Here is a 20704-nt window from a genome sequence, read left to right as displayed (position 1 = left end):
ATCAAAGAACACCCATGATTACCTGAAAAAGCTATTAAAATATTCCTCCTTGGATAGAACTGGAGGGTATTATGCTGAGTGAAATAATCACTTGGAGAAGTACAATCATCACATGGTTTCACTCATACGTGGAATATAAGAAATAGTGAAAAGGATTATAAGGGACAGGAGGGGAACTCAGTGGGAAAAATTAAGAGATTCCTAACTCTGGGAAACAAACAAAGGGTTGCAGAAGGGGAAATGGGTGGGGATGGGGTAACTGGGTGATGGGCAATGAGGAGGGCAATTGATGGGATGAGCACTGGGTGTTATACTCTATGCTGGCAAATTGAATTTAAGTTTTTAAAAAATGTAAAAAATAAATAAATAAATACTCCTCCTTTCTCCAAGTACCTATAGCAAGAGATTATGTGCAATAGTAATTATGAGGATGCAACTGTTTTCTATTAAGCCAGAAGTTAGAGAGATTTGCAAAAATAAAGAACAATGCCATTCCATTCCTTTCATTATTAACTTGGAAGACATATTTTTTCATAAAAATGTGTTATTTATGTTAACTTGTACAGGATTTACTATCGTATTTTAATTAATGAACATTTATTTTTAATTTTTTTAAAAGATTTTCTTTATTTATTCATGAGAGAGACACAGAGAGAGAAAGAGGCAGAGACACAGGCAGAGGGAGAAGCAGGCTCCACGCAGGGAGCCTGACATGGGACTCAATCCTGGGTCTCCAGGATCACACCCTGGGCCGAAGGCAGGCGCCAAACCGCTGAGCCACCCGGGCTGCTCTAATTAATGAACATTTAAAAACTAACTTCTAAAACATTTAATCCCAATAGATGTAACACACTGGAGTCCTCAATAATTTTTAAGAATTTTTTTTTTAATATTTTACTTATTTACTCATGAGAGACACAGAGAGACAGAGACACAGGCTGAGGGAGAAACAGGCTCTCTGCAGGGAGACCAATACAGGACTGGATCCCTGCACCCTGGGATTACCACCTGAGTGGAAGGCAAACACTCAACTACTCAGCCACCAAGGCACGCAGTTTTTAAGAATATATACAAGTTCTGGGGATCCCTGGGTGGCGCAGCGGTTTAGTGCCTGCCTTTGGCCCAGGGCGCGATCCTGGAGACCTGGGATCGAATCCCACGTCGGGCTCCCCGTGCATGGAGCCTGCTTCTCCCTCTGCCTGTGTCTCTGCCCCTCTCTCTCTCTCTCTCCGTGTGTGTGACTATCATAAAAAATATATATATATATATATATATACAAGTTCTGAAACAAGAAAATTTTAGAATCATTGGCTTAGGCAAATCATTTAGCCACCTTGTGATTTAATTATATTGAGAGCGCGGAGGCGGCGCGGGCGCGCGCGGGGCTGCCGGGGCCGGAGGAGGCAAAAAAAAAAAAAATTATATTGCCTGACCTGGGACTCGATCCACGGTCTCCAGGATCACGCCCTGGGCTGCAGGCGGTGCTAAACCGCTGCACCACCTGGGCAGCCCCTAAGATTTTATTTGAGGAGAGGAATGGAGACCTTTTGTGGGGGCGGGCAGGGCAGAGGGAAAGGGGGAGGGAGAGGAGACCCAGTGCTGAGTGCAGAGCCTGACACAGGGCTCCATCCCACAACTCCAAGATCATGACCCAAACCAAAATGGAGTCCAATGCTCAATCCACTGAGCTACCCAGGTGCCCCCACTTTTCTTTAATCATATTTGTGAGCCCATGTATCAGTACCACTAAATGGCAACTGACCCATACTTGTCATCCCATTCTTTAAACAGGCCATGAAAAGCCTTATTTCTTACTATACAAAGATAAACTTTGGGATTAGAATGTAAGTAAGGTGTTATATTCATCACCTGATATAAAAAAGGTCTCCTAGAAGTGTGTTCAAGGTCCTTTTCTCCCTTATCCTTCACTTTTTCTAGTTAATCTGAAGCATCTATCCAAAATAAAAGTAAAATGTATCTTTAAAATAACAGCAATGGGGGGCGGGGGGGGGGGCGCGGACTATGTGCCATTCTCCCATATCCTACCTCAAGACTGACAATACCCACCAGACAAGAGATGTAGCCAGAGTCAGGAGGACAGTCCAGGCACTTTCAAGCTCCCTGATTATTATTTTTTAAATATTTTGTTTATGGGACACCTGGGTGGCTCAGCAGTTGAGCGTCAGCCTTCAGCCCAGGGCGTGATCCTGGAGTCCCCGGATCGAGTCCCACGTCAGGCTCCCTGCATGGAGCCTGCTTCTCCCTCTGCCTGTGTCTCTGCCTCTCTCTCTCTCTCTGTGTCTCTCATGAATAAATAAAATCTTTAAAAAAAAAGATTTTATTTATTATTTGACAGAGAGAACGCATACGTAGGCAGAAGAGCAGGCAGAGGGAGAGGGAGAAGCAGGATCCCCGCTGAGCAGGGCGCAGGACCTAGGACCTGGGATCATTCATGGCCTCAGCAGAAGGCAGATGTTTAACCAACTCAACCCCCCTCTCCCCAGATTATTTGAAAACATAGATGTACCTCTACTTCCTCTATATACGAACTAAAGAAAAAATCTTATCTAACTTATCTCTAAGGATTTTGGAGATGAATAAAGTACCTACCCACTCCCTCTCCCAAACAAACATACAAGAACTCTGAATAAGTGTTTTAATACTTGATGAATTGTTTGAGCTCTTGACAACAAAGTACTCTATTATCACAGAGTAATTACATTTGTTAATATAATAATTTGGGTGAGGCAGTTCTTTCACTGTTACCAGATGGTATGAAATAGATGTTTAAGAACATCTCCATTGGGCCGGATGGGTCACGACGGAAATATGGTCCCAGACAACCAAAAATGTTGTTAAATTGTTGGAGGGTAAGCCACAGAATGTCCTTTTCCACAGATGCTTAAGACAGAAAGAAGACCTGGGAAGACGGAGAGGAACGGATAATCTCTGCTGCTCAAGGGACTCTGTGAGAACAGAAAAACGCTAAAGAGGAGACGTGGAACGAAGATCCGACCTCTCCTCGGTTTCTATTGCACACGTCTCCACCGGCCGCCAGCTGTGCAAACAACTGTGCAGCACCGGGGGGCGGGCTCGCGCTGCTCTTTTGCCCAGATTATGAGCTCAATCAAAATCTCTGGCTATTACTGAGGTCAGAGAACTGGGAGTCCCCGATTTCTCCTCCAATGCAAACAACAACGTGGTCTTTCTCGAAGAAGAGTCGGTGGGGGGCCAGGAGCCAGGGCCTCAGCCCAGGGGGGCTGCCCCCTAGCGGTCACCCCTGCGGCCCTCGCGGCCCCGGGTCCAGCTCCCCAGCCCCAGGTCTTACACCCACCCCCTCCTTCACCTCCTCCCAGTCCCCTCCCCTTCCTCCCGGCAGCATCCCCTTCCTCTTCGTCCCCTCCTCGAGCCGCCCTCGCTCCGGTGAAGGGCGCCGCTCCGTCTGCACCCAGAAGTCCGGGGCTGCGCCGGGACGCTGTGCAAGTATCACGGCAGTCTCCCTCCCGGCCCCGACGCCCCCCAGAGTCCGCACATCTTCTTCCTCCTCACCTCCTCGTCCGGGACGCTGCCGGCCGCGCTTTCACCGAGCCCGCCAGTTTGGTCCCGTTTCCTTCTCTAGTTAAGACTCCCTGTCACTGACGGTTACTTTTTGGCCTTTTCATATATACATATTTTGGGGGCCTTGAACCCCCCCTCGTGGAGAAATGGAGGCAACAAAATGGCGGACCCGGAAGTGAAGGCTCAGAGAATACAATTTCTGGCGGAGGGATCTGTGAGGAGAAATTGACGAGAAAAGCCCACATTTACATCGGAGCAGAAAAGCGATGCATCTCTGAGTCTCATTTTGTTTCCACTGAAGGCTTTTTGACGTGGAAAAGTGTATATCTGAGATCATCCAAACGGGACTATTTGACGGGGCGGAGGATTGTTGATGGCGCGTCTTACGTGCCGTGTAGTCCCGGCAGGGGACGGAAGCGCTGGGTTCTTTTGGCGCCAAGAGCCCGGAAAGTGCGGAGGAGCCGTCGGAACCTGCGCGGGGCGTCCGCCTGTTTGGTATCCTGTCCCGGGACCAATCTGAAGGTTGACGGCAAAACTTTGTTTCCCTGTCTTTACCTCGGGTGCAGCGGTTGGGACGTTCCCGGCTTTGCGTGCGGATTGAACTCCGGTGTCCTGACGGTGGTATTTCCAATTTACAGCTTGAATGTAAGGCCCCCGGGACCGGGCTGTCTGCTCATAGTGAACCGGGTGATGGAGCCGTTTCTGTGGAGAGGCTCGGAAGGGGACACAACCTGAATTTGCAGATCCTCTCACACACCTTACACACCAAATAGCTCCCATCTTCACCCACCAGTCGCCTAAGGGCAGTGAAAAATGGGAAAGAAGCCCTTAAATAAGTGAACACAAGGAAAGGGCAAGTCACGGCTCCACTCTATTCGGTTTTGGCTTCTGTCCTTTATGGTGGGCTTTCAAAGGCCACGGAGGTTCTCCTTTTCTGAATTTGCTCGGGTCGCCTCTAAAGTATCTACGGCATTCTGACCGTTTTCGATCCATTTTGATACTTATGGTTTCCCTTTTTGAGTCAACATCTTATCTAATTACTGTTCACGTTCTCTATTTGAAAGTTCAAATAGTTGGATTGTTTTATTATTCTTTTTTGTTGTTGTTTTTTAATGAGACGAGTTGTAAATAACCAAATAACATATTTGGGTGAATTATTTTCGTTTCTTAGGCACCTAGACTGAGATAATGAAGAGCATACTTGGTGCCACAGGTGCCTTCTGAGACATCTAGGATTATTACCTCAGTATGTAGCCAGTGGTCAAGTAGAAAAGTGGTTGGTTGCAGCTTTCTTCTTAAATTATAATTTTTTTTAAAGGTTTATTCGTTCATGGGCAGTCTGGGTGGCTCAGCGGTGTAGTGCTGACGTCGGCCGAGGGCGTGACCCTGGAAACCCGGGATCCCGTCCCACATCGGGCTTCCTCCGGGGAGGATGCTCACTCCCTCTGCCTGTGTCTCTGCCTCTCTCTCTCTCTCTCAGTCTGTGTATCTCATGAATAAATAGATATATTTTTTTTTCTTTTCAAAGATTTTACTTATTTATTCATGAGAATGTGTACACAGAAAGAGGCAGAGACAGGCAGAGGGAGTGAGCAGGCCCCCCTGCAGGAAGCCCGATGCGGACTCTCGATCCCGGGTTCCAGGATCACGACCTGAGCTGAAGGCAGGCGCCCCACCGCTGAGCCACCCAGGCGTCCCCTAAATTATAATTTTAAGTTGATTTTACCTTTTTTTTTTATACCTATCCAACTTGCAGTTCATCATTTTTAATATATAAAGGCTACAGAAAGAATTGTTCCTTTATTGAAAGGTATAATATAGAAGTGTAAGGGAAAAAGCAAGGCTAATTTCAGAGATACCTTCTTTTTGAAGAGAGAGAAAACTAGAACCCAGTCCTGGGATTGAATGCCTTTATTAAAGAAATGAGTGGATGGCAGCACAAATCAGCGGCAATAATTTTGGAATGAGGGGACAAGGTGTAAGGTCATTATGTGATTGTTTCATGGTCTCAAAGCTGAAGAATTGTGCCTGAGGCTCATTGATCAGTATCATACATTGCAGATGCTGGGCAAGACTATAATACTAAAGACCAAACTCTGCCTTTTAGAAACGGAATCAAAACCTAACAAGTTATCGTAGTCAGAAAGATCGTGTCTTAAGAAGTGAACTTGGAGTCATTTTCCTCAAGAGTTTTGAGTTATGGGCAAAATTACAAAGTGAGTAGGCTTGAAGAAGGTACAACCTTTTGAGAATGTACTTATTTCTAAAATGATTCAATGCTGTCCCCTATTTTCGTTTTTCCATGATGTATTATTTCCTCTTGTTTTATACTTTTTTAACTACCCCCAGTTTCTCTGAGAGAAAGTGTATTACAAGGAGTAGGATCAAATAGCAAAAGACATAGCATAGCCTTTTAGAAATCCGATAATCTCAAATGAAAACTTGTAAGGTTTCTTCATCAACCCTGGAAGAAAGATTTGTGTTTACTGATCCAGAGCAGGAAATTAAGTTTGAGCAATTTCTAAAGCTGTTTAAAATGAAGTAAAAAAAAAAAAAAAAATCCTCCATTTTGTACTACTGTGCTACTCTCTGGTGCCTCCACCAGGCCTGTTTTCTGAATTATCATGGGGGGGGGGGGATCCCTGTGATCCAATCAATACTCCATTCCTTGAACCCTTTCCTTTGTGGCTTAAGGGCTCTTGAGAGAAACCAGTAAGATAAATAAATACATAAATAAATAAATACAACACAACTCTGGCAGATTCATCAGCACCACCTCAACACAATGGAGAGGAAAGAGCAAGATTAATAGGAGAAAAGGGTGGAAAGGAAGGGGCTTGAAAGGGAAGGCAGTGAGGGCAAGGTGGTGGGAGAGAAGTCTTGGGCTTAAAGCAAGTCCAGTTCAAAGGAGTGGATGCTGGCAATAGGAGCTCTCCAGAAGTTGAAGGTGCTGTATTCAAGGAGGGCATCGCCTTCGGAATTCTTCTCCTGTTCTACTCCAGTTGCTTGCCCGGTCATTTTGCCAGTGCTGCTGTCTTTGATCTTGTAGATGGATGTATCTGACAGACCCAGACCTTCCAGCTCCGACAGATCCAGTTCTGGAATGGGCATCCTCCAGAAAAGAAAGGAGCTGTACTGGCTACTCACAGGGTCCCTCATAACTTCCTAGAAAGAAACCATTTGTTAATCTTCATGCTACTGGAGTCTCTTTATGACCCATGGCCTTTCCTTACTTAAAAACTTAACATCCTGGGATGCCTGGGTGGCTCGGTGGTTGAGCATCTGCCTTCAGCTCAGGGCATGATCCTGAGGTCTGGGGATCCAGTCCTGCACTGGGCTCCTGGCAGGGAGCCTGCTTCTCCCTCTGCCTATGTCTCTGCGTCTCTCTGTGTCTCTCATGAAGATATATAATCTTAAGAAAACAAAAAACCATTTGCATCCTCATTTGCCACTGTACATGATCCAAATTCCCTAGGACAAGCTTTGGGAACCCTTCCTTTATTACTGTCTTCTACCATTTCTAATCTTCTCCCCATCTTGGGATGACTTAATTCACTGCCTACTGCTTCAAGTCAATCTTGGGTCTGGTTTTCAAGGCTTTCTAGAATTTGGCCCCATCCTTCCTAGCAGTAGCACATTCTCTGCTAGTTATGCTTATTCTTGTCTTGCTTAACTTTCCCTACTCTCCATCTTTTTTTTTTTTTAAGCTTACTATATCACCAGTTTATTATAAAAGAATATAACTCAGGAACAGCAGATGGAAGAGATGCACAAGGCTACGTGTAGGGAAAGGGTGCAGAGCTTCCATGCCCTCTCCAGGTATACCACTCTCCCCTCCTCTCCATGTGTTTTCACCAACCTGGAAGCTCCTCTCTACTCCCATCTTTTTTTTTTTTTTTTTAAAGATTTTATTTATTTAATCATGAGAGACACAAAGAGAGACCTAGAGGGAAAAGCAGGCTCCTTGCAGGGAGCCAAATGCAGGACCCTGGGGTCACAACCTGAGCTGAAGGCAGACACTCAATCACTAAGCCACCCAAGCATACCTCTACTCTCCATCTTAAAATACTACCCAAGTTTCAAGACTACTAGAGGAGTCCCTAGAAGAATTCAAGTCCTTAGAGGAATCTTTCCCCTGAACTTATTATGTTGGTAAATAATCGATGTTTTCCTGACTTTGATTTAATAGGTACCTCTAAAAAGAGCTTCCATGACATTTCTGGTTTCAGTTTTCCTCCCTGCCTTCTAAATCCTACTACAAACTCACCTTTCCCAGGAGGACTTCCTTCAACTTACACAACTCACTCCACCCTATATCTTCCAGCATTTCTGCCAACCCCCTGTTGAGTTTTACCTGACTCTATCAGTTTGGGGCTACAGATCACGGTTATATGTCTTGTGTTTTTTTTTTTTTTTTTCTTCTATTTATTTATGATAGTCACAGAGAGAGAGAGAGGCAGAGACACAGGCAGAGGGAGAAGCAGGCTCCATGCACCAGGAGCCTGATGTGGGATTCGATCCCGGGTCTCCAGGATCGCGCCCTGGGCCAAAGGCAGGCGCCAAACCGCTGCGCCACCCAGGGATCCCGGTTATATGTCTTGTATAGGGATAGTCTTTCTCCTTCGAGAAACAGTTTCCCTAAAGGTAAAAACCAGTCTACTTTCTACCTTCTTCACAAGTGCTGGGCTTTGCACACAAAAGACATTTGAGGCTGCTGGTTAATTTTCTCTCACTATTTAATATAACCCATACCTTGTCACCCCCATCTATTAGCCCACAGATAGGCCTTAACAGCCTGTATTTCTCTCTAGCGTACCTCTCCAAAATAAAACCCAGGTGGCTCAAAGGACTTTCCTATGCCTTCCTATAACAAGACTTTTTTCTCTGATCCCAATGCTAGATTATACCTGAGAGCAAATGGATTGGAAATTCCAGGTATGGACAGTAAGAGTTTAGATTGGAAGGAGAAAGTCCCTTGACAGAATTAGATACTTTTCCATGCTTAATGAGTATTCCTATCACCTTTTCTGCTCATCCCACCCACACCCTGATGTTATATGACTATTATACCTCCTGCACCCTGCTGGTTACTAGCCAAGGGAAGGGGCAAAAGCATTAGTTTAAATATTCCCAAAGAAATGGAAGGAACATTCCATTGCCTCCAAAAATAGAACACCACTTTAAAAGGCCTTCTCCTAGCAGACTCCATTGGCTCTTACCAGGCCTCGAGGCTCCTAAATAGTGGCCTTAAATAGGTTCCCAACTGCCTCCATAAAATGTGTTAAGCGAACATAATAACTGCTGTACTACAGAAACTCTATAACCCCAGATAACGTGAATTGTCTCAACGAAAGCCAAAAAAGAAAGCCTTAATCGAGAGCATACTTATGTGTGAGTGTAGGGCCTTTAGGATTGGACAGTGGACAGACTAGGATGTTATTTAATGTTAAAAGCCAGTTGTCAGTTGCTCTTTTTCTTCTGAGATTCAGGCCCCACAATAAACCCTGGGAACTGAGCATTACTCAGCCAAGAGCTGCTTAGAAGGAGGGTTATGTGGGGACTGGAACAGGGTGGGGGAGCATGTTAGAAAGGTGAGGTCATGATCCTATGATACTCAGCTCTGATCATCTCCACAGTAATTTGCAGAGACGTGTTCAGAAAGAGAGCTACACAAAATGGTTGTACCTCTCAGCCTACCAGCTCCAGCTTCAGTCTGGGACTAGGGGATCCCAAGATGCATATCTTAGGAACTGTCAGTGTTACAGACTAATGACTCACCACAGGGATTCTTTCTTTTTCTTTCTTTCCTTATTTTCCCAACATTACCAGTTATTTGTCTACCTTGCTGGCTTCTTTTATATCCCCTCCCTTACCAGTACCCCTCAGAGCAAGCTTAGTATAATACTGGGCACATAATAGGTTCTTTACAAAATAGAACAATATACAAAGCAAACAAACCATAGGATTTTAAAGCTAGAAAACACATTTGGGGTGCCTAGCTGGCTCAGTCGATGAAGTGTGTGATTCTTGATCTTGGATTGTGAGTTTGAGTCTCATGATGGATGTAGAGATTACTTAAAAAATGAATAAATAACAAATATATTCTGTGTTATAACAGTATATTCAAAAAGAAAGAATGAAAACATGTTAGAAAAAAAAGAAAACATGTTAGAAATTATCTAATGACTTCTGAAGCCTTCTAGCCAGTTGGATCCAGGACTGTTTCCCAATCTGGTCTTTTTTGATGTGCTGTACATAGATAATTCCCACAGTTTTATATACCAATATCCTCAAAACTTGTAATTCTTTTAGTTCCTGAAGAACAGATACTATGTGGATTAAGTAAGTGTTGATTGTTCCGTGATTCTCATCTGAATGATGAAAATGCAAAAGGCAGTAGAGAGCAAGCTAGAATCTGAGACAGGGAAAAAGCTCTTTGACAAATTGACTCCTTTTCTTTAAATCAGAGTATGGGGATCCCTGGGTGGCTAAGTGGTATGGAGCCTGCTACTCCTGCCTGCATTGTGTTTCTCTTTTTCTCTGTATCTCTCATGATTAGATAAATAAAATCTTTTTAAAAAATAAAATAAACCAGAGTATGTATAAAAATTGTTTAAACAATCTCCGAGTGTCTGGCAGAGTGTATCTTGCAATTAAAAATGCTAATGAAGGGATCCCTGGGTGGCGCAGCGGTTTGGCGCCTGCCTTTGGCCCAGGGTGTGATCCTGGAGACCCAGGATCGAGTCCCACGTCGGGCTCCCGGTGCATGGAGCCTGCTTCTCCCTCTGCCTGTGTCTCTGCCTCTCTCTCTTTGTGTCTCTCATGAATGAATAAATAAAAAATCTTAAAAAAAAAAGCTAAAGGAAATTTTATGAAATATTAACTCAAAAGGCCTAAATAAAATCTCTAGCTATGCCATTAACTCAGAGACATTCTAGATGCACTCATTCTAGAAAGACACTCATACAAGCATGTATGGCATTTAAAATCAAGTCAGTATACAGAAAATTGAAACTCAAATACCATCTACATTGTATTACATTCATTAGCAAAATTTAATATAGTATGGATTTAATTCCCAAGTCGTCTTCTCTTCTCCAAATTTCCCCACCCATACCTTATCTTTCTTTACATCTTAAAGGGCTTAGACCACAATATACGCTCAAGAAATACTTCTGTCCTTCATTTTAAATTATCCAGATATTTTAGTCAAAGGTAATTTCTTTTTTTTTTTTTTTAAAGGTAATTTCTAAATATAACCATCTATTCCTAGAGATACATGATTAGCAAATATGTAGTATAAAAAGACACACTGTCCTTAAGCCACACAGACACACCCAAATTCCCTTTGTCTAGACCCTCCACAAGAACCCAAGGCCTGCCCAACAGGGCCTTGCTGTGTCATGCTGCCACCTGGGGGTGGGGGTGGGGGGGAGGACCAGGGATGGTGGTTGGAGGGGATGGAAGCTCTCTGGCATCTCATATTTGCCTCATTCTGGTCTTGGATTTTCCTATTAGCCATGTCCTTGCCCCATCTATTCCCACGGAGCTGCAAATAAGCATTCCTTTTCCAGAATCTGCCACCATATGTAGCTTTTGTGGGCTGTACTGATTTCAATATGGGATCAGGCAATTCTCCAACAGAGGCTCCCACCTTCCTACCTCAAGCTGCCTCTTTCTTTGGAGCAAAGGTTTGAGATAGGGAGCAGGAGACTTAAAGGTCAGGATTGCTTTCAATATTATCTCATCCTTCCCCCCAATTCCTTCCTATGGAGGCAAATCAGTTTGGGGTGAAGGTAGACACATCAATGGAACACTACAGATTAAAAAATATTTATATAGGTAAGTACAGGCTGGAGCAATACAAGAGAACTAGAGATTTCATCAAAAAACAGGTAAAACCAATTATAGCTTAAAAAAGAAGATATAGATAAGGACTGAAGATCATAAAGCACATAAGACAAATTATAGGAAAATAGATACTTGAAATGAGATAAATGCTGAGAAATGATAGCTCCATGTAAATTGTTAGAAATTAATGTCTGTGGATTAAAAGGCAAGGATGGAGATCTTAGCAAAGAGATAAAAAGATGACCAAAAATTACTCATTGTTCATAGTGCCCCTTCTCTTGCACTGTCCCCCACCCTCATCCTAATTTGGGGTCTTCAAGCTAACCGGAGGCAGATGCTCTTCTCTCTCTTGGCACCCCCTTGCTCTCCTTCCCTCAATTTAGTTTACCTGTTATCAGTGAATTATTAGTGTGTTCCAAAGATGGAAGGAGTACCTCGGGGGCTCCGGCGTCTGCTCGGGGCTGGAGAAAAAGAAAGCTGTTGGGGTTTTGACGGCTTTGTCTTCTCACTCTCTCTCCCTCTCCGGTGGCTGAGTCTATCTGCTCAGTCTCCCCCTGCAATGCAGCCCCTCCTAAGAAGGGCGGAAGGACTCCCCGCCCCCTCCTTGCCTGACTCGGCTAATTCAAATGATAGGTTCCAGAACACTTTAGGGAGGGAGACAGGATTAAAGCATCTCCGTAGGCTTATTGGTCGGCACAATTATTCCCGAGCTCTTACAGCACCCCCATGCTGACTGGGGTGCAATGAATGAGCAGTTATTTGTCCCCTAATTTTAGACTTACGGATTAAAAAGCCTAACTCTCGATAACATATAGAGGAGTGCCCCTTTATTACCCAATTTAAGGATTTCAAGTTACGAAGTGTATTTTTGAGAATCAGAAAAATCTTCCATCCCTCCCTCCCATCCCTACTATTGCGCCTGGATGAACCAGCCCATGCCACTTCGGGTCCAGCGTCGGAGGACTGGGAAGGGTGTGCGTGCCCGTGTGTGTGTTTGGGGGGTGCCTCTGCGAGGACTGGGGGGTGGGGTGCGCGTGTGTGCGAGTGTTGGGGAGTGCCACTCCCTAGACTCGGCTGGGTCCGGGGGACGTGGGGCTCCACGTAAGTGTCGCCCAGCCGTGCCCGGCGCGCTAAGGGGACGTGCGAGGGGGCCGGGAGAGCCTCTCCCGGGCTGCGTGCCCCGGGTTCGCGCGGCGGGGCGCCCGGGCCCCCTCCCAGGCCCCCTCCCAGGCCCCCTCCCAGGCCCCCTCCCAGGCCCCAGCGCGGTGCAGCGCCCCAGCAGTCAGGCGGGAGCGGTGCGCCCGCCTCCGGGCCGGACGGGTTTCGTAATCGCGTCGCCGCCGTTTCCGCCGAGAGCCAGCCCCACCTCTGCCGGCCCGCCCTCGGCTCCCCCGCCGCGCCGCGGAGCCAGCCCGGGAAGCCCACGGCGGCGGGCCCGGAGCGGGAGCCCCCCCGCCCCCGCTGCAGCCGCGCGCCTCGACGCTGGAGCCCCGGCAGGTGAGACCGCGCCGCGGGTCCCCGGGCCGCGCACCCCGCCTGCCGGGCGGGGCGGAGACGCACCGGATGCTGGGGTGGGGGAGGAGGGAGGCCGGGGCCGGGGAGATGCTGGGCCGGGGGGAGAGCGGTGCGTTCCCTGGCAGCAGCCTCCCCCCACCCCACTGCTCACGCGGTGCGCGCGCCGAGGCCGCTGCAGAGTGGAGGGCGGCAGGGCCTGGGGGTCCGGGACGGGGTGGGGGAGGTACCCCGAGACTCATTGACGTCGGCGGCGGCGCGTGCCGGACAGAGTGGAGCCCAGCTGGAAGGTCCTGGAAGGGGGCAGTCCGAGCCCGAAGCAGCCGCGGGAGACTGTGGCGGAGTCCGAAAGCTCCGCGGCGAGATGCCAGCCCCAGCCAGGCTTTGGGAGGAGCAGGGGGTTGCTGGATAGAGTTAGGGAGTGGGCAGAAACGGGGCCTGTAGGGCTGATTCTGCCGGGACGGAGCTGGGGACCTGGCTCTGCTTCCTCGGAAGCCTCCCCGCGCCCCAAGTCCTTCCCTGGGGCCGTGCCCGTCACTTGACTGAGAAGTGCGTGTCCCCCCACTCCTCTGATGGCCTCAGCGGCCCTGGGCGTTTGGAGGTCTCCACAGGGACCAGCTGCAGCCCCGGGGTTACAGCCAGAATTGCCCACTCCATTCCTTCAGTTTCCCTTTCTCTTTCTCTTTCTCCAGCTGCTTCTTGTGAAGGCTTGTCGGGCAGCAGGTTAGAGGCCTTCGGGCTGAAGGCAGCGGGGACCGGGAAAACCGGTTTCAGGCTAGAACAGGACCTGGGAACCACCTCTGTACATCCTTCTTCTCTGGAACCTTTCTCTTATCCCTCCTACTGCTCACTGCGCAGTGGCTTGGAAGCTCCTCGGCCCCAGTGTGACCTTGGTGTCTCCTAGCTCTCCCTCTTCCTATTTGGGACTCTGGCTCAGTGCGACTTGCCTGTCAGGATATGGCCTTACACCATCTAATCCTGGTCTCCTCCTCCCCCTGGTTCTCCCAGCCCCTTCCCCTTCCCTGGAGGGTGAGGGGTGGGATGGGGAGCTCGAAATAGTGGGCAGTGGATTTGGGCGCCCCTTTCTCTTGGGCTCACCAGGACTTCATTTTTCCTCAACCCACTCTTCTCTAGCTATTTTAAAGAGCAGCCCATTGCTCTTACTTCCTTTTCTGACCCATCCCCTCATCACCTACACGTTCGCCCTGCCCAGTCTTCTCCACATGCTGACCCCACTGCCAAGTTTCAGACTCTTATGTTCTGTGTCCTAGGGAATGGAATTTCCTGGTCACTCCTCATCATCCTTGGCCCTCTCGTGCAAGTCCCACATACGCTGTCCCTCCACCCAGCTCAGGCCAGGTCCCTGGAAAGGGAACAGAAACGTCCTTGTTCCTTCCACTGCCCTTTCCCTGCCTCTCCTCTCCCCTCTCCTCCCTTCTCTCCCCTCCCACCCTCTACTTCTGTCCACTCAGCTTCGCTCAGGGCGTGTGTTGGAGGAGAGTCCACTCTCCCTACAGTCTCTCTGGTGGTATTGGGGGTTTCCTCTGATTCTTCATTGTTTTCTTCAGTCCCTGGCCTGCAACCCTTAGCACCCGCCGCCACCACCACCACCATTGCGACAAACCGACAAACTGTGTGACTGACTGACTGACTTCCCCAATGACCACAGCTCCGCTCTCTGGACAGCTGTGTTCAGACTTCCGCCCTAACTCGTTACTCCTCCCCTCCGGTGGTGGGAAGGGAAGTAAGAGAAAGCCCAGGCTTCTCCTGGGTCCTTCTCTCCCCTACAAGCTTTTTTTTTCTTTTTTTAAAAGATTTTATTTATTTATTCATGACAGAGAGGCAGAGACATAGGCAGAGGGAGAAGTAGGCTCACAGCGGGGAGCCCGATGCAGGACTCGATCCCAGGATCCTGATCCCAGGATCACGACCTGAGCCAAAGGCAGACACTCAATCACTGAGCCACCCAGGCTTCCCCAAGCTGTATCTCAATGTGATAGAGCATGGGGGTTCCAGGCCTGGAAGGGAGGGAGATTCCTATTCATAGAGTGTCATATTCATGAAATGGCCCTGTTTGGAATCTGGGAGGTTGCCTGTACCATAGGACTGGGGAAGTGCAGTGAGCACAAAGGAAACGTAGATGTGTTCTACTCTGGCCGGCAGGCAGTGAGGAAAAGGGGCCCACGTTCTTCCTTGGACACGAGAACGCTATTGGAAAGTTCCTTGTGTCTGGTTGGCTGATGAAGCTTGGGGATGAAAGTAGTGAGGAGGGAGGAGAGCACAGGTCACAGCATGAGGGGAGGGGAGAGATGGGGGGGGGGAGGCCTGGGCCCTATGGGGTGGCACAACAGGACTCATGAAGAGGGTAAGGAGGCCAGAGGAAGGTGAAGAGGGTGGGGAGGCCAGAGGAAGATTCCTCGTGGGATAGAAGATACCTGGTACGTGTGCCTATGGCCTATGCACAGATGATCTGTATAAGACACACACACAGAAAGAGGGTCATGCCTCCTGAGTGCACACACAGGAGTGCAGTGATACAGGATCACAGATAAACAGACTCTGTACAGCCTTCAGGAAGGATCTCAAGGTTGAGTAATAAAGGAACTGATAAATAGCTTCTAGAAGAGGTTGGATCTCAGTTGAGGGAAATGAGGAGGAGCAAGGGCAGGGAATAGAGAGGGAAGAAATTTCTCAATGTAGGAAAGTCTTCCTGGAGGCTCATCCTGTGGCAGGTAGCCACCTACAACCTGGCCAGTCAAGGTCTCTCTTGGTTTTAAAGAAAATCAAGATGTTCAGGGTAAGGTAAGGAAAAGGGAGGGACAAGGGTGGAGGCCCTGTTTATGAAAACGAAAAACCACCATTTCCTCTTCAAAGTCACCTAACGGCCCCTCCCCTTTGGCCCTAACCCCAGGGAGAAGGGAGGTAGGGCCCATAGCACCCCCAGGCTGTGCTCATTTCTGCCACTGCCCTTTAGCCCCTCCCATCCTCATCCTAAATGCTTGGGTCCCCTTCCTCTCCCTTGGTTCCAGCAGCTCCTGCTCCTCTACCCCTTGCTGCCCTTTCTCTGGGAGTCCAACCGTGAGGTCCTTATGTTTGGGGAGATTAGTGCTGGGTGCAGAACTAGGGCCTTGGAGGGAGAACTGGATGATCTGGGCTCCTCGGGAGGCTTCTCAAGGAGGGGGTGATGGGAGAGATGGGATTTCTCACTTGCCTTCTCCTCTCTTTACTTTCCACTCATCTAGGTTCTGGGTCTGAAGAAGACATAACCCTGGTGCCTGCCTGCTTCCCTGCTGTGGCCCTGCTTGTCCCTCAGGGGCTGAGACGCTGACTGACCTTCACTGCCCAGCCCAGGGTACCTGGGACCCCACCATCTCTAGGCCCGTCCAGCTGTTGTTACACTCCAGGGGCTGAGGAGTGAGGAGTTAAGGCACCAGAGTGAAAGCCCTCTGGGGCCTCAAGCAGAGGAGTGAAACTGGAACCATCGGGGAACATGAGTGAATTTTGGCACAAACTGGGTTGCTGTGTGGTAGAGAAACCCCAGCCGGTGAGTCCTCGACCCTGAGCCCCACCCCAGCATACACAGAAGTCAGTTACCGTATCCTGTGAGGCACACACACCACCTGCGATCTGGTGTTTAGGAAGCCCACTACTTGCTTCCCTATCAGGACAGTCTCTCTGGCCGGGCAGGTGTGCACATGGAATCCAGGGGGACTGTGTGTTGGAGGAAGTGAATAGTCCTAGCTAGCACTTCCTGTTTCTGTCCATTCTGAGCTGGGCAGAGGTTGTAGGTGAAGTTTAATACCTGTCACTTTCTCCCATTGTTTCCTCATCAGCCAGAGGTGACTTTGATATATCCTTTCTTTGTCTAGCATTTACTCTGCAGGCCCCTGCCGTCACCACCCTGCCTATGTCCTCTCTGTGTTATGTTGCTCCAGACCTGCCTTTCAGACCCCAGTGATTGCCCAGTAGTAATGCCAGGTACCCTTGTCCATTTGGGCCTTTAGCTCTTCTCCTAGTGGTTTTCTTTTCTTTTTTTTTTTTTTAATGAGAGATACAGAGGCAGAGACAGAGGCAGAGGGAGAAGCAGGCTCCCTGCAAGGAGCCTGATGCGGGACTCGATCCCGGATCCTGGGATCATGCCTCAGCCCTGAGCTGAAGGCAGAAGCTCAATTGCTGAGCCACCCAGGAGTTCCCCCTAGTGGTTTTCAAGACTCTATTCCCTTCTTCTGTGTGTGGATGAGGGCACTTCAGGCCTAACTCCTCTGTCTTCTCTAAACAGAAGAAGAAACGGAGACGAATTGACCGGACCATGATTGGGGAACCAATGAATTTTGTCCATCTGACTCACATTGGCTCGGGGGAGATGGGTGCCGGAGATGGACTTGCCATGGTAACAAGGGAATGGGGAGAGATTGATATGGGATTGTGGCCTAGAACCTTTCCCTCCTTTTGAAGTTTAAGCAGGGGACATGATAAATACTTGATGGGGAAGTAAAAAGCTAGGATTCTAGTCATGCTCACCAGCTGCACAAACCAGAGACCTGGCATTTCAGGTCTCTGGCCTAGACTCCCTCGTTTTTACAATTAGCAGATTGTTCTTCATTGGGATAGGGGATATATATGACTCAAGAATTCTTTGGAGGGCTTTTTCCAACAACTAGAACCCTTTTATTAATTAAGAACTGCTATCCAGTGCCATAGTAATTCATATTGTGGCTTGGTGTGTTGAGGCAGTTGAAAGGCTGAGCACCCCTGTCTTAAATAATGTCTAATACTCTTTTCTGCTCTGAAAGTAAGGGAAGTGGGTCTGGACATAGTGAAGGAGTCTCTTCACCAATTGTGAAACTCAGATAAATATGAGAGAGTCCTTTGTGAGAGATAAAAGACCCATTTTATTTCATCCTCATGAGAGTCAGTATGAAGGCAGACATTGAGACTTCTCTTGGAAGAATGGCTGTTGGTTTTAGCTTTCTCAGATTGATTTTCTTGCCAGGGAGTTGGGGTCAGCTTCTTCCACAGAGGGCATAAGGGAGATTGCTTACTGTACAGTATCAAGACTTAGGACTAGGGTCTCACACGTGCTTTTTCACAGACAGGTGCAGTTCAGGAGCAGATGAGATCCAAGGGAAACCGAGACAGGCCATGGAGCAATTCTAGGGGATTGTAGCTCCAACTGAAATGGTAAGTGATTAGAGAAGCCTGTTCAATACCTCCTGCCCCTGTCAACACATCCTAATGCCCTGCCTCAGAACCCTGATCCTCTGCAAGAATGAGAGGTGAGAGGAGGAAGAAGAAATTAGAATGGAGGAGTCAAGAATTTAGGATCCAGAAAGGCAGAGAGACAGGGAGGTGCAGACAGAAATCGAGAAAAAAGCACACTGGAAATAGTGGAGGCTGCACTAGGCCTCCTCCCCTGCCACCTCAGTTTTCCTTGAGGCTTATCTTCCTTCTTCAATTTCTTTTTTGATCAGGTTCTGCTGTCTGAAGCCTCCACCACATGTCCAGCCCAAAAGAGATGCTGCCTCTCCTGAAACCGTGACCCCAAGGCTCTTCTTTTCCCTATCTGCCTGTTAGTGCCTCAGAAGGCTTGGGGGCTGGACTCCCTCTATTCCCTCTGGCTGTAGCCCCTCCTGGAGATGGGGTCAAGGCAGCAGGACTGACCAAGTGACTACTGGTTGGCCAGAGGAGCTCAGCTGAAACCCTGGACACTCTCAGATCTGAGATAGGAGTTTTCTGGGAACCTGGGATGCATTCCCTTCTCCTGAATGACGGTCTAGGTGCCATCTGTTTTTAAACTCTTAACCTGGAACTCCTTAAATAGGGTAGGTGGGTGAGGTTACCAAAGCTGAAGCCGGCTTTGCTGAGAAGCTCCTTACCTCCCTGGCCTTCTCCTTTTTCCTCCTGGGATGAACTGAAGCAGACGTCAAGCAGGGGGTAGGAGGTTGACCACTGCCTAGTCTACTCTTTGTCTTTAGATCTCAGACCTTAAGCTCACAGTCCTTCAATATCTTTGCCACTACCAGCTCTTTCTCTATTTGGCCTCTAAATTACCCCCTTCTTCTTCTACCTCTACCCTTAATCCCATCCCCATTACAAACCTTATTGTTTCCCATTGATTAAGAGCTAAAAGTAAGAAGTGGATCTTAACCTGATAGTATCCCGTTTAAGTCTTGGAGACCTGGCCACCCTCTGCCAATCTCCCTGCTGGTCCAGGTGAGGAGGAAGAGGGATCTGGAGAGAAACCCAGAATACTCCAAAACTAGACTCAGAGTGGACTTCCTAACCATTGAGGATCAGAGGGGTGACAGGTTGAAACAATCTCTGAGTTTAGGGATCTTAAGATCCTCACAGCATGGGAGCAGGGGCACCTTTAGAGAAAGGATTCTCAACCTGGGCACATATGACATTTGAGTTAAATAATTCTTTGTAATGGAGGGGGACTGTCCTATGTATTATAGGATGTTCAGTAGTGTATCTGGCCAACCATAGTTATGACAACCAAAAATGTCCCCAGATATTACCAAGTGTCTCCTAGGAGGCAAAATCACTGCCAGTTGAGAGCCACTTCTCTAGAGTCAAGGTATTTTTCTCTAAAGCGTTTTCCCCACTCTACTGCCGTCCCATTATTCATCCTAAGCCTGAGCCATAGATGAACCAGGTCCTCTTGCAAAGTAGGCTCAGTAGGGCTACACATATCTCTAGAACAGTTCTTTTTTCAGTGTGTTTCTTGTGCTTGCATGGGTTCATGTCTCTGATGAATGTGTATGATGCTTCTCCATTCTTGTTTAGAGGAGGGGTTCCTGCAGTGTGTAGGTGTGAACAGAGTATGGTGAGATTGAGAAAGGGAGAAAAAGCAGTAGAGCCACAGACACCCAGGATTATCGTCTGCAAACTTTAAACTCTACCAGACACAAATAAGACTCAGGGAGTTTTGTCTGAAGACCAGGTCCCACTCCCCACCAGGCCAAAGAGTCTGCTTTAGGTGGGAAAATAATGCAGGAGCAGGGTCTTTAGGCAGTTTGTTTTCTCAGGGGTTTTTTCTTCTGGCCCCTTCCTTGCACGGTGGTTAGAAAGGCAGAACAAGACTGGTGAGCTCCTGCCTGCTTGGAGATGGGTATGGGGTGGGGGGTGTCTCTCATTAGCTCAGTAACAAGATAAACAGCCTGTTTGATGGCGATGGGGTCAGGAAGGTGGGAACTAGGATCCACTCTGCTGAGTCCACCATCCATCCAGTTTGCCCCACCTATAGTGACAGGTTCTAATTTCATTCCAACTTCAGTATATTTGCTGCCACCACTTTTCAGGGTCTAAGGTCGGTCATACATTCCCAGTTTACTCTGTTCTAATCTAGCTAGTTGTTCTGAAAGTAGCTCATTTTGTTGTCCTAAAGTAGCTTAATAGCCTAAGGGTTATATTCAATCTGAAGGGTTAACAGGATAGGGTAGAAAGACAGGAGGACTCGAGGATTGTCTGGTCACCCTGATCTTCCACCTTATTCTAATGCCTTTTCTTTGGACACAGCCTTTGGTGTTCTCTTGCCTTTAGCTACCTTTTCTAACATGTATGCTACCATCACTTTAACAATATTTGAGAGTGATGGAAATGGGTTTGAGAGTCATAATTTATATTAAAAATGTGTTGGACTTTTAAATACATTTTTCAAATAAAAAAAAAGTTTAAACAAAATAGCCGCAGAGTAATCAATACGGGCATGTGTTGAGTCAAAGGATAAATATGGTTGATGGGGTGCCTGGGTGGCTTAGTTAAGTGTCTGCCTTCAGCT

At 47.8% G+C, this 20704-nt stretch overlaps 3 protein-coding genes and 1 long non-coding RNA gene across 19 annotated transcripts in view; 2 read left to right on the top strand and 2 right to left on the bottom strand.

The window, feature by feature from the left end:
• Positions 1-3723, bottom strand: part of GABPB2 (GA binding protein transcription factor subunit beta 2) — a 34490-nt gene extending 30767 nt beyond the window's left edge. For 3 of the 11 annotated variants that reach the window (XM_025453059.3, XM_025453058.3, XM_025453065.3), the window contains exon 1: positions 3550-3689. The gene's annotated coding sequence lies outside the window, so the exon portion shown is untranslated. Of the gene's footprint in view, positions 1-1869; positions 1953-2610; positions 2633-2720; positions 2906-3549 lie in introns of those variants that run through there. The other 8 variants (XM_049095919.1, XM_049095917.1, XM_025453063.3 and 5 more) reach the window with 7 other exon arrangements.
• A 241-nt stretch (positions 3724-3964) lies between these two features.
• Positions 3965-6201, top strand: LOC125752804 (uncharacterized). Its single transcript, XR_007403142.1, has 2 exons — positions 3965-4080; positions 4197-6201. It is a non-coding gene; the product is annotated as an uncharacterized LOC125752804 (long non-coding RNA).
• On the bottom strand, positions 5455-16688 carry MLLT11 (MLLT11 transcription factor 7 cofactor). 5 transcript variants are annotated; one of them, XM_035700931.2, is made up of 3 exons: positions 16516-16688; positions 11798-11870; positions 5455-6719 (listed from the first exon to the last, which is right to left on the bottom strand). In XM_035700931.2, the coding sequence occupies exon 3, from the start codon at positions 6715-6717 to the stop codon at positions 6445-6447; it is 273 nt and encodes a 90-aa protein (XP_035556824.1). In that variant the 5' UTR covers positions 6718-6719; positions 11798-11870; positions 16516-16688; the 3' UTR covers positions 5455-6444. The 5 variants fall into 5 exon arrangements, with proteins under 5 accessions (XP_035556824.1, XP_048951888.1, XP_025308854.1 ...); XM_049095931.1 differs by having other exon boundaries at positions 5455-6723; positions 16516-16686; XM_025453069.3 differs by lacking the exon at positions 11798-11870 and having other exon boundaries at positions 5455-6723.
• CDC42SE1 (CDC42 small effector 1) lies at positions 12318-20607 on the top strand. Of its 2 annotated transcripts, XM_025453070.3 has the most exons (5): positions 12751-12906; positions 16164-16465; positions 17201-17311; positions 18014-18102; positions 18393-20607. In XM_025453070.3, exons 2-4 carry the CDS (start codon positions 16412-16414, stop codon positions 18086-18088), a joined length of 240 nt encoding a protein of 79 aa, XP_025308855.1. In that variant the 5' UTR covers positions 12751-12906; positions 16164-16411; the 3' UTR covers positions 18089-18102; positions 18393-20607. The 2 variants fall into 2 exon arrangements, with proteins under 2 accessions (XP_048951887.1, XP_025308855.1); XM_049095930.1 differs by lacking the exons at positions 17201-17311; positions 18014-18102; positions 18393-20607 and having other exon boundaries at positions 12318-12906.
• Positions 20608-20704: the final 97 nt, after the last annotated feature.

The sequence above is a fragment of the Canis lupus genome, chromosome 17 (assembly GCF_003254725.2).
Source record: "Canis lupus dingo isolate Sandy chromosome 17, ASM325472v2, whole genome shotgun sequence".
Lineage (NCBI taxonomy): Eukaryota > Metazoa > Chordata > Mammalia > Carnivora > Canidae > Canis > Canis lupus.
Note: the sequence above shows the minus strand (reverse complement) of the source record. Positions and strands in the feature narration are given on the sequence as shown.

Excerpts from the sequence above, each read along its gene's own strand:
- MLLT11 (XM_035700931.2), bottom strand. The coding sequence starts at position 6,717 with ATGAGGGACCCTGTGAGTAGCCAGTACAGCTCCTTTCTTTTCTGGAGG.
- CDC42SE1 (XM_049095930.1), top strand. The coding sequence starts at position 12,333 with ATGAACCAGCCCATGCCACTTCGGGTCCAGCGTCGGAGGACTGGGAAG. Across the intron at positions 12,907-16,163 it reads CGACGCTGGAGCCCCGGCAG|GTTCTGGGTCTGAAGAAGAC; the intron begins GTGAGACCGCGC and ends CCACTCATCTAG.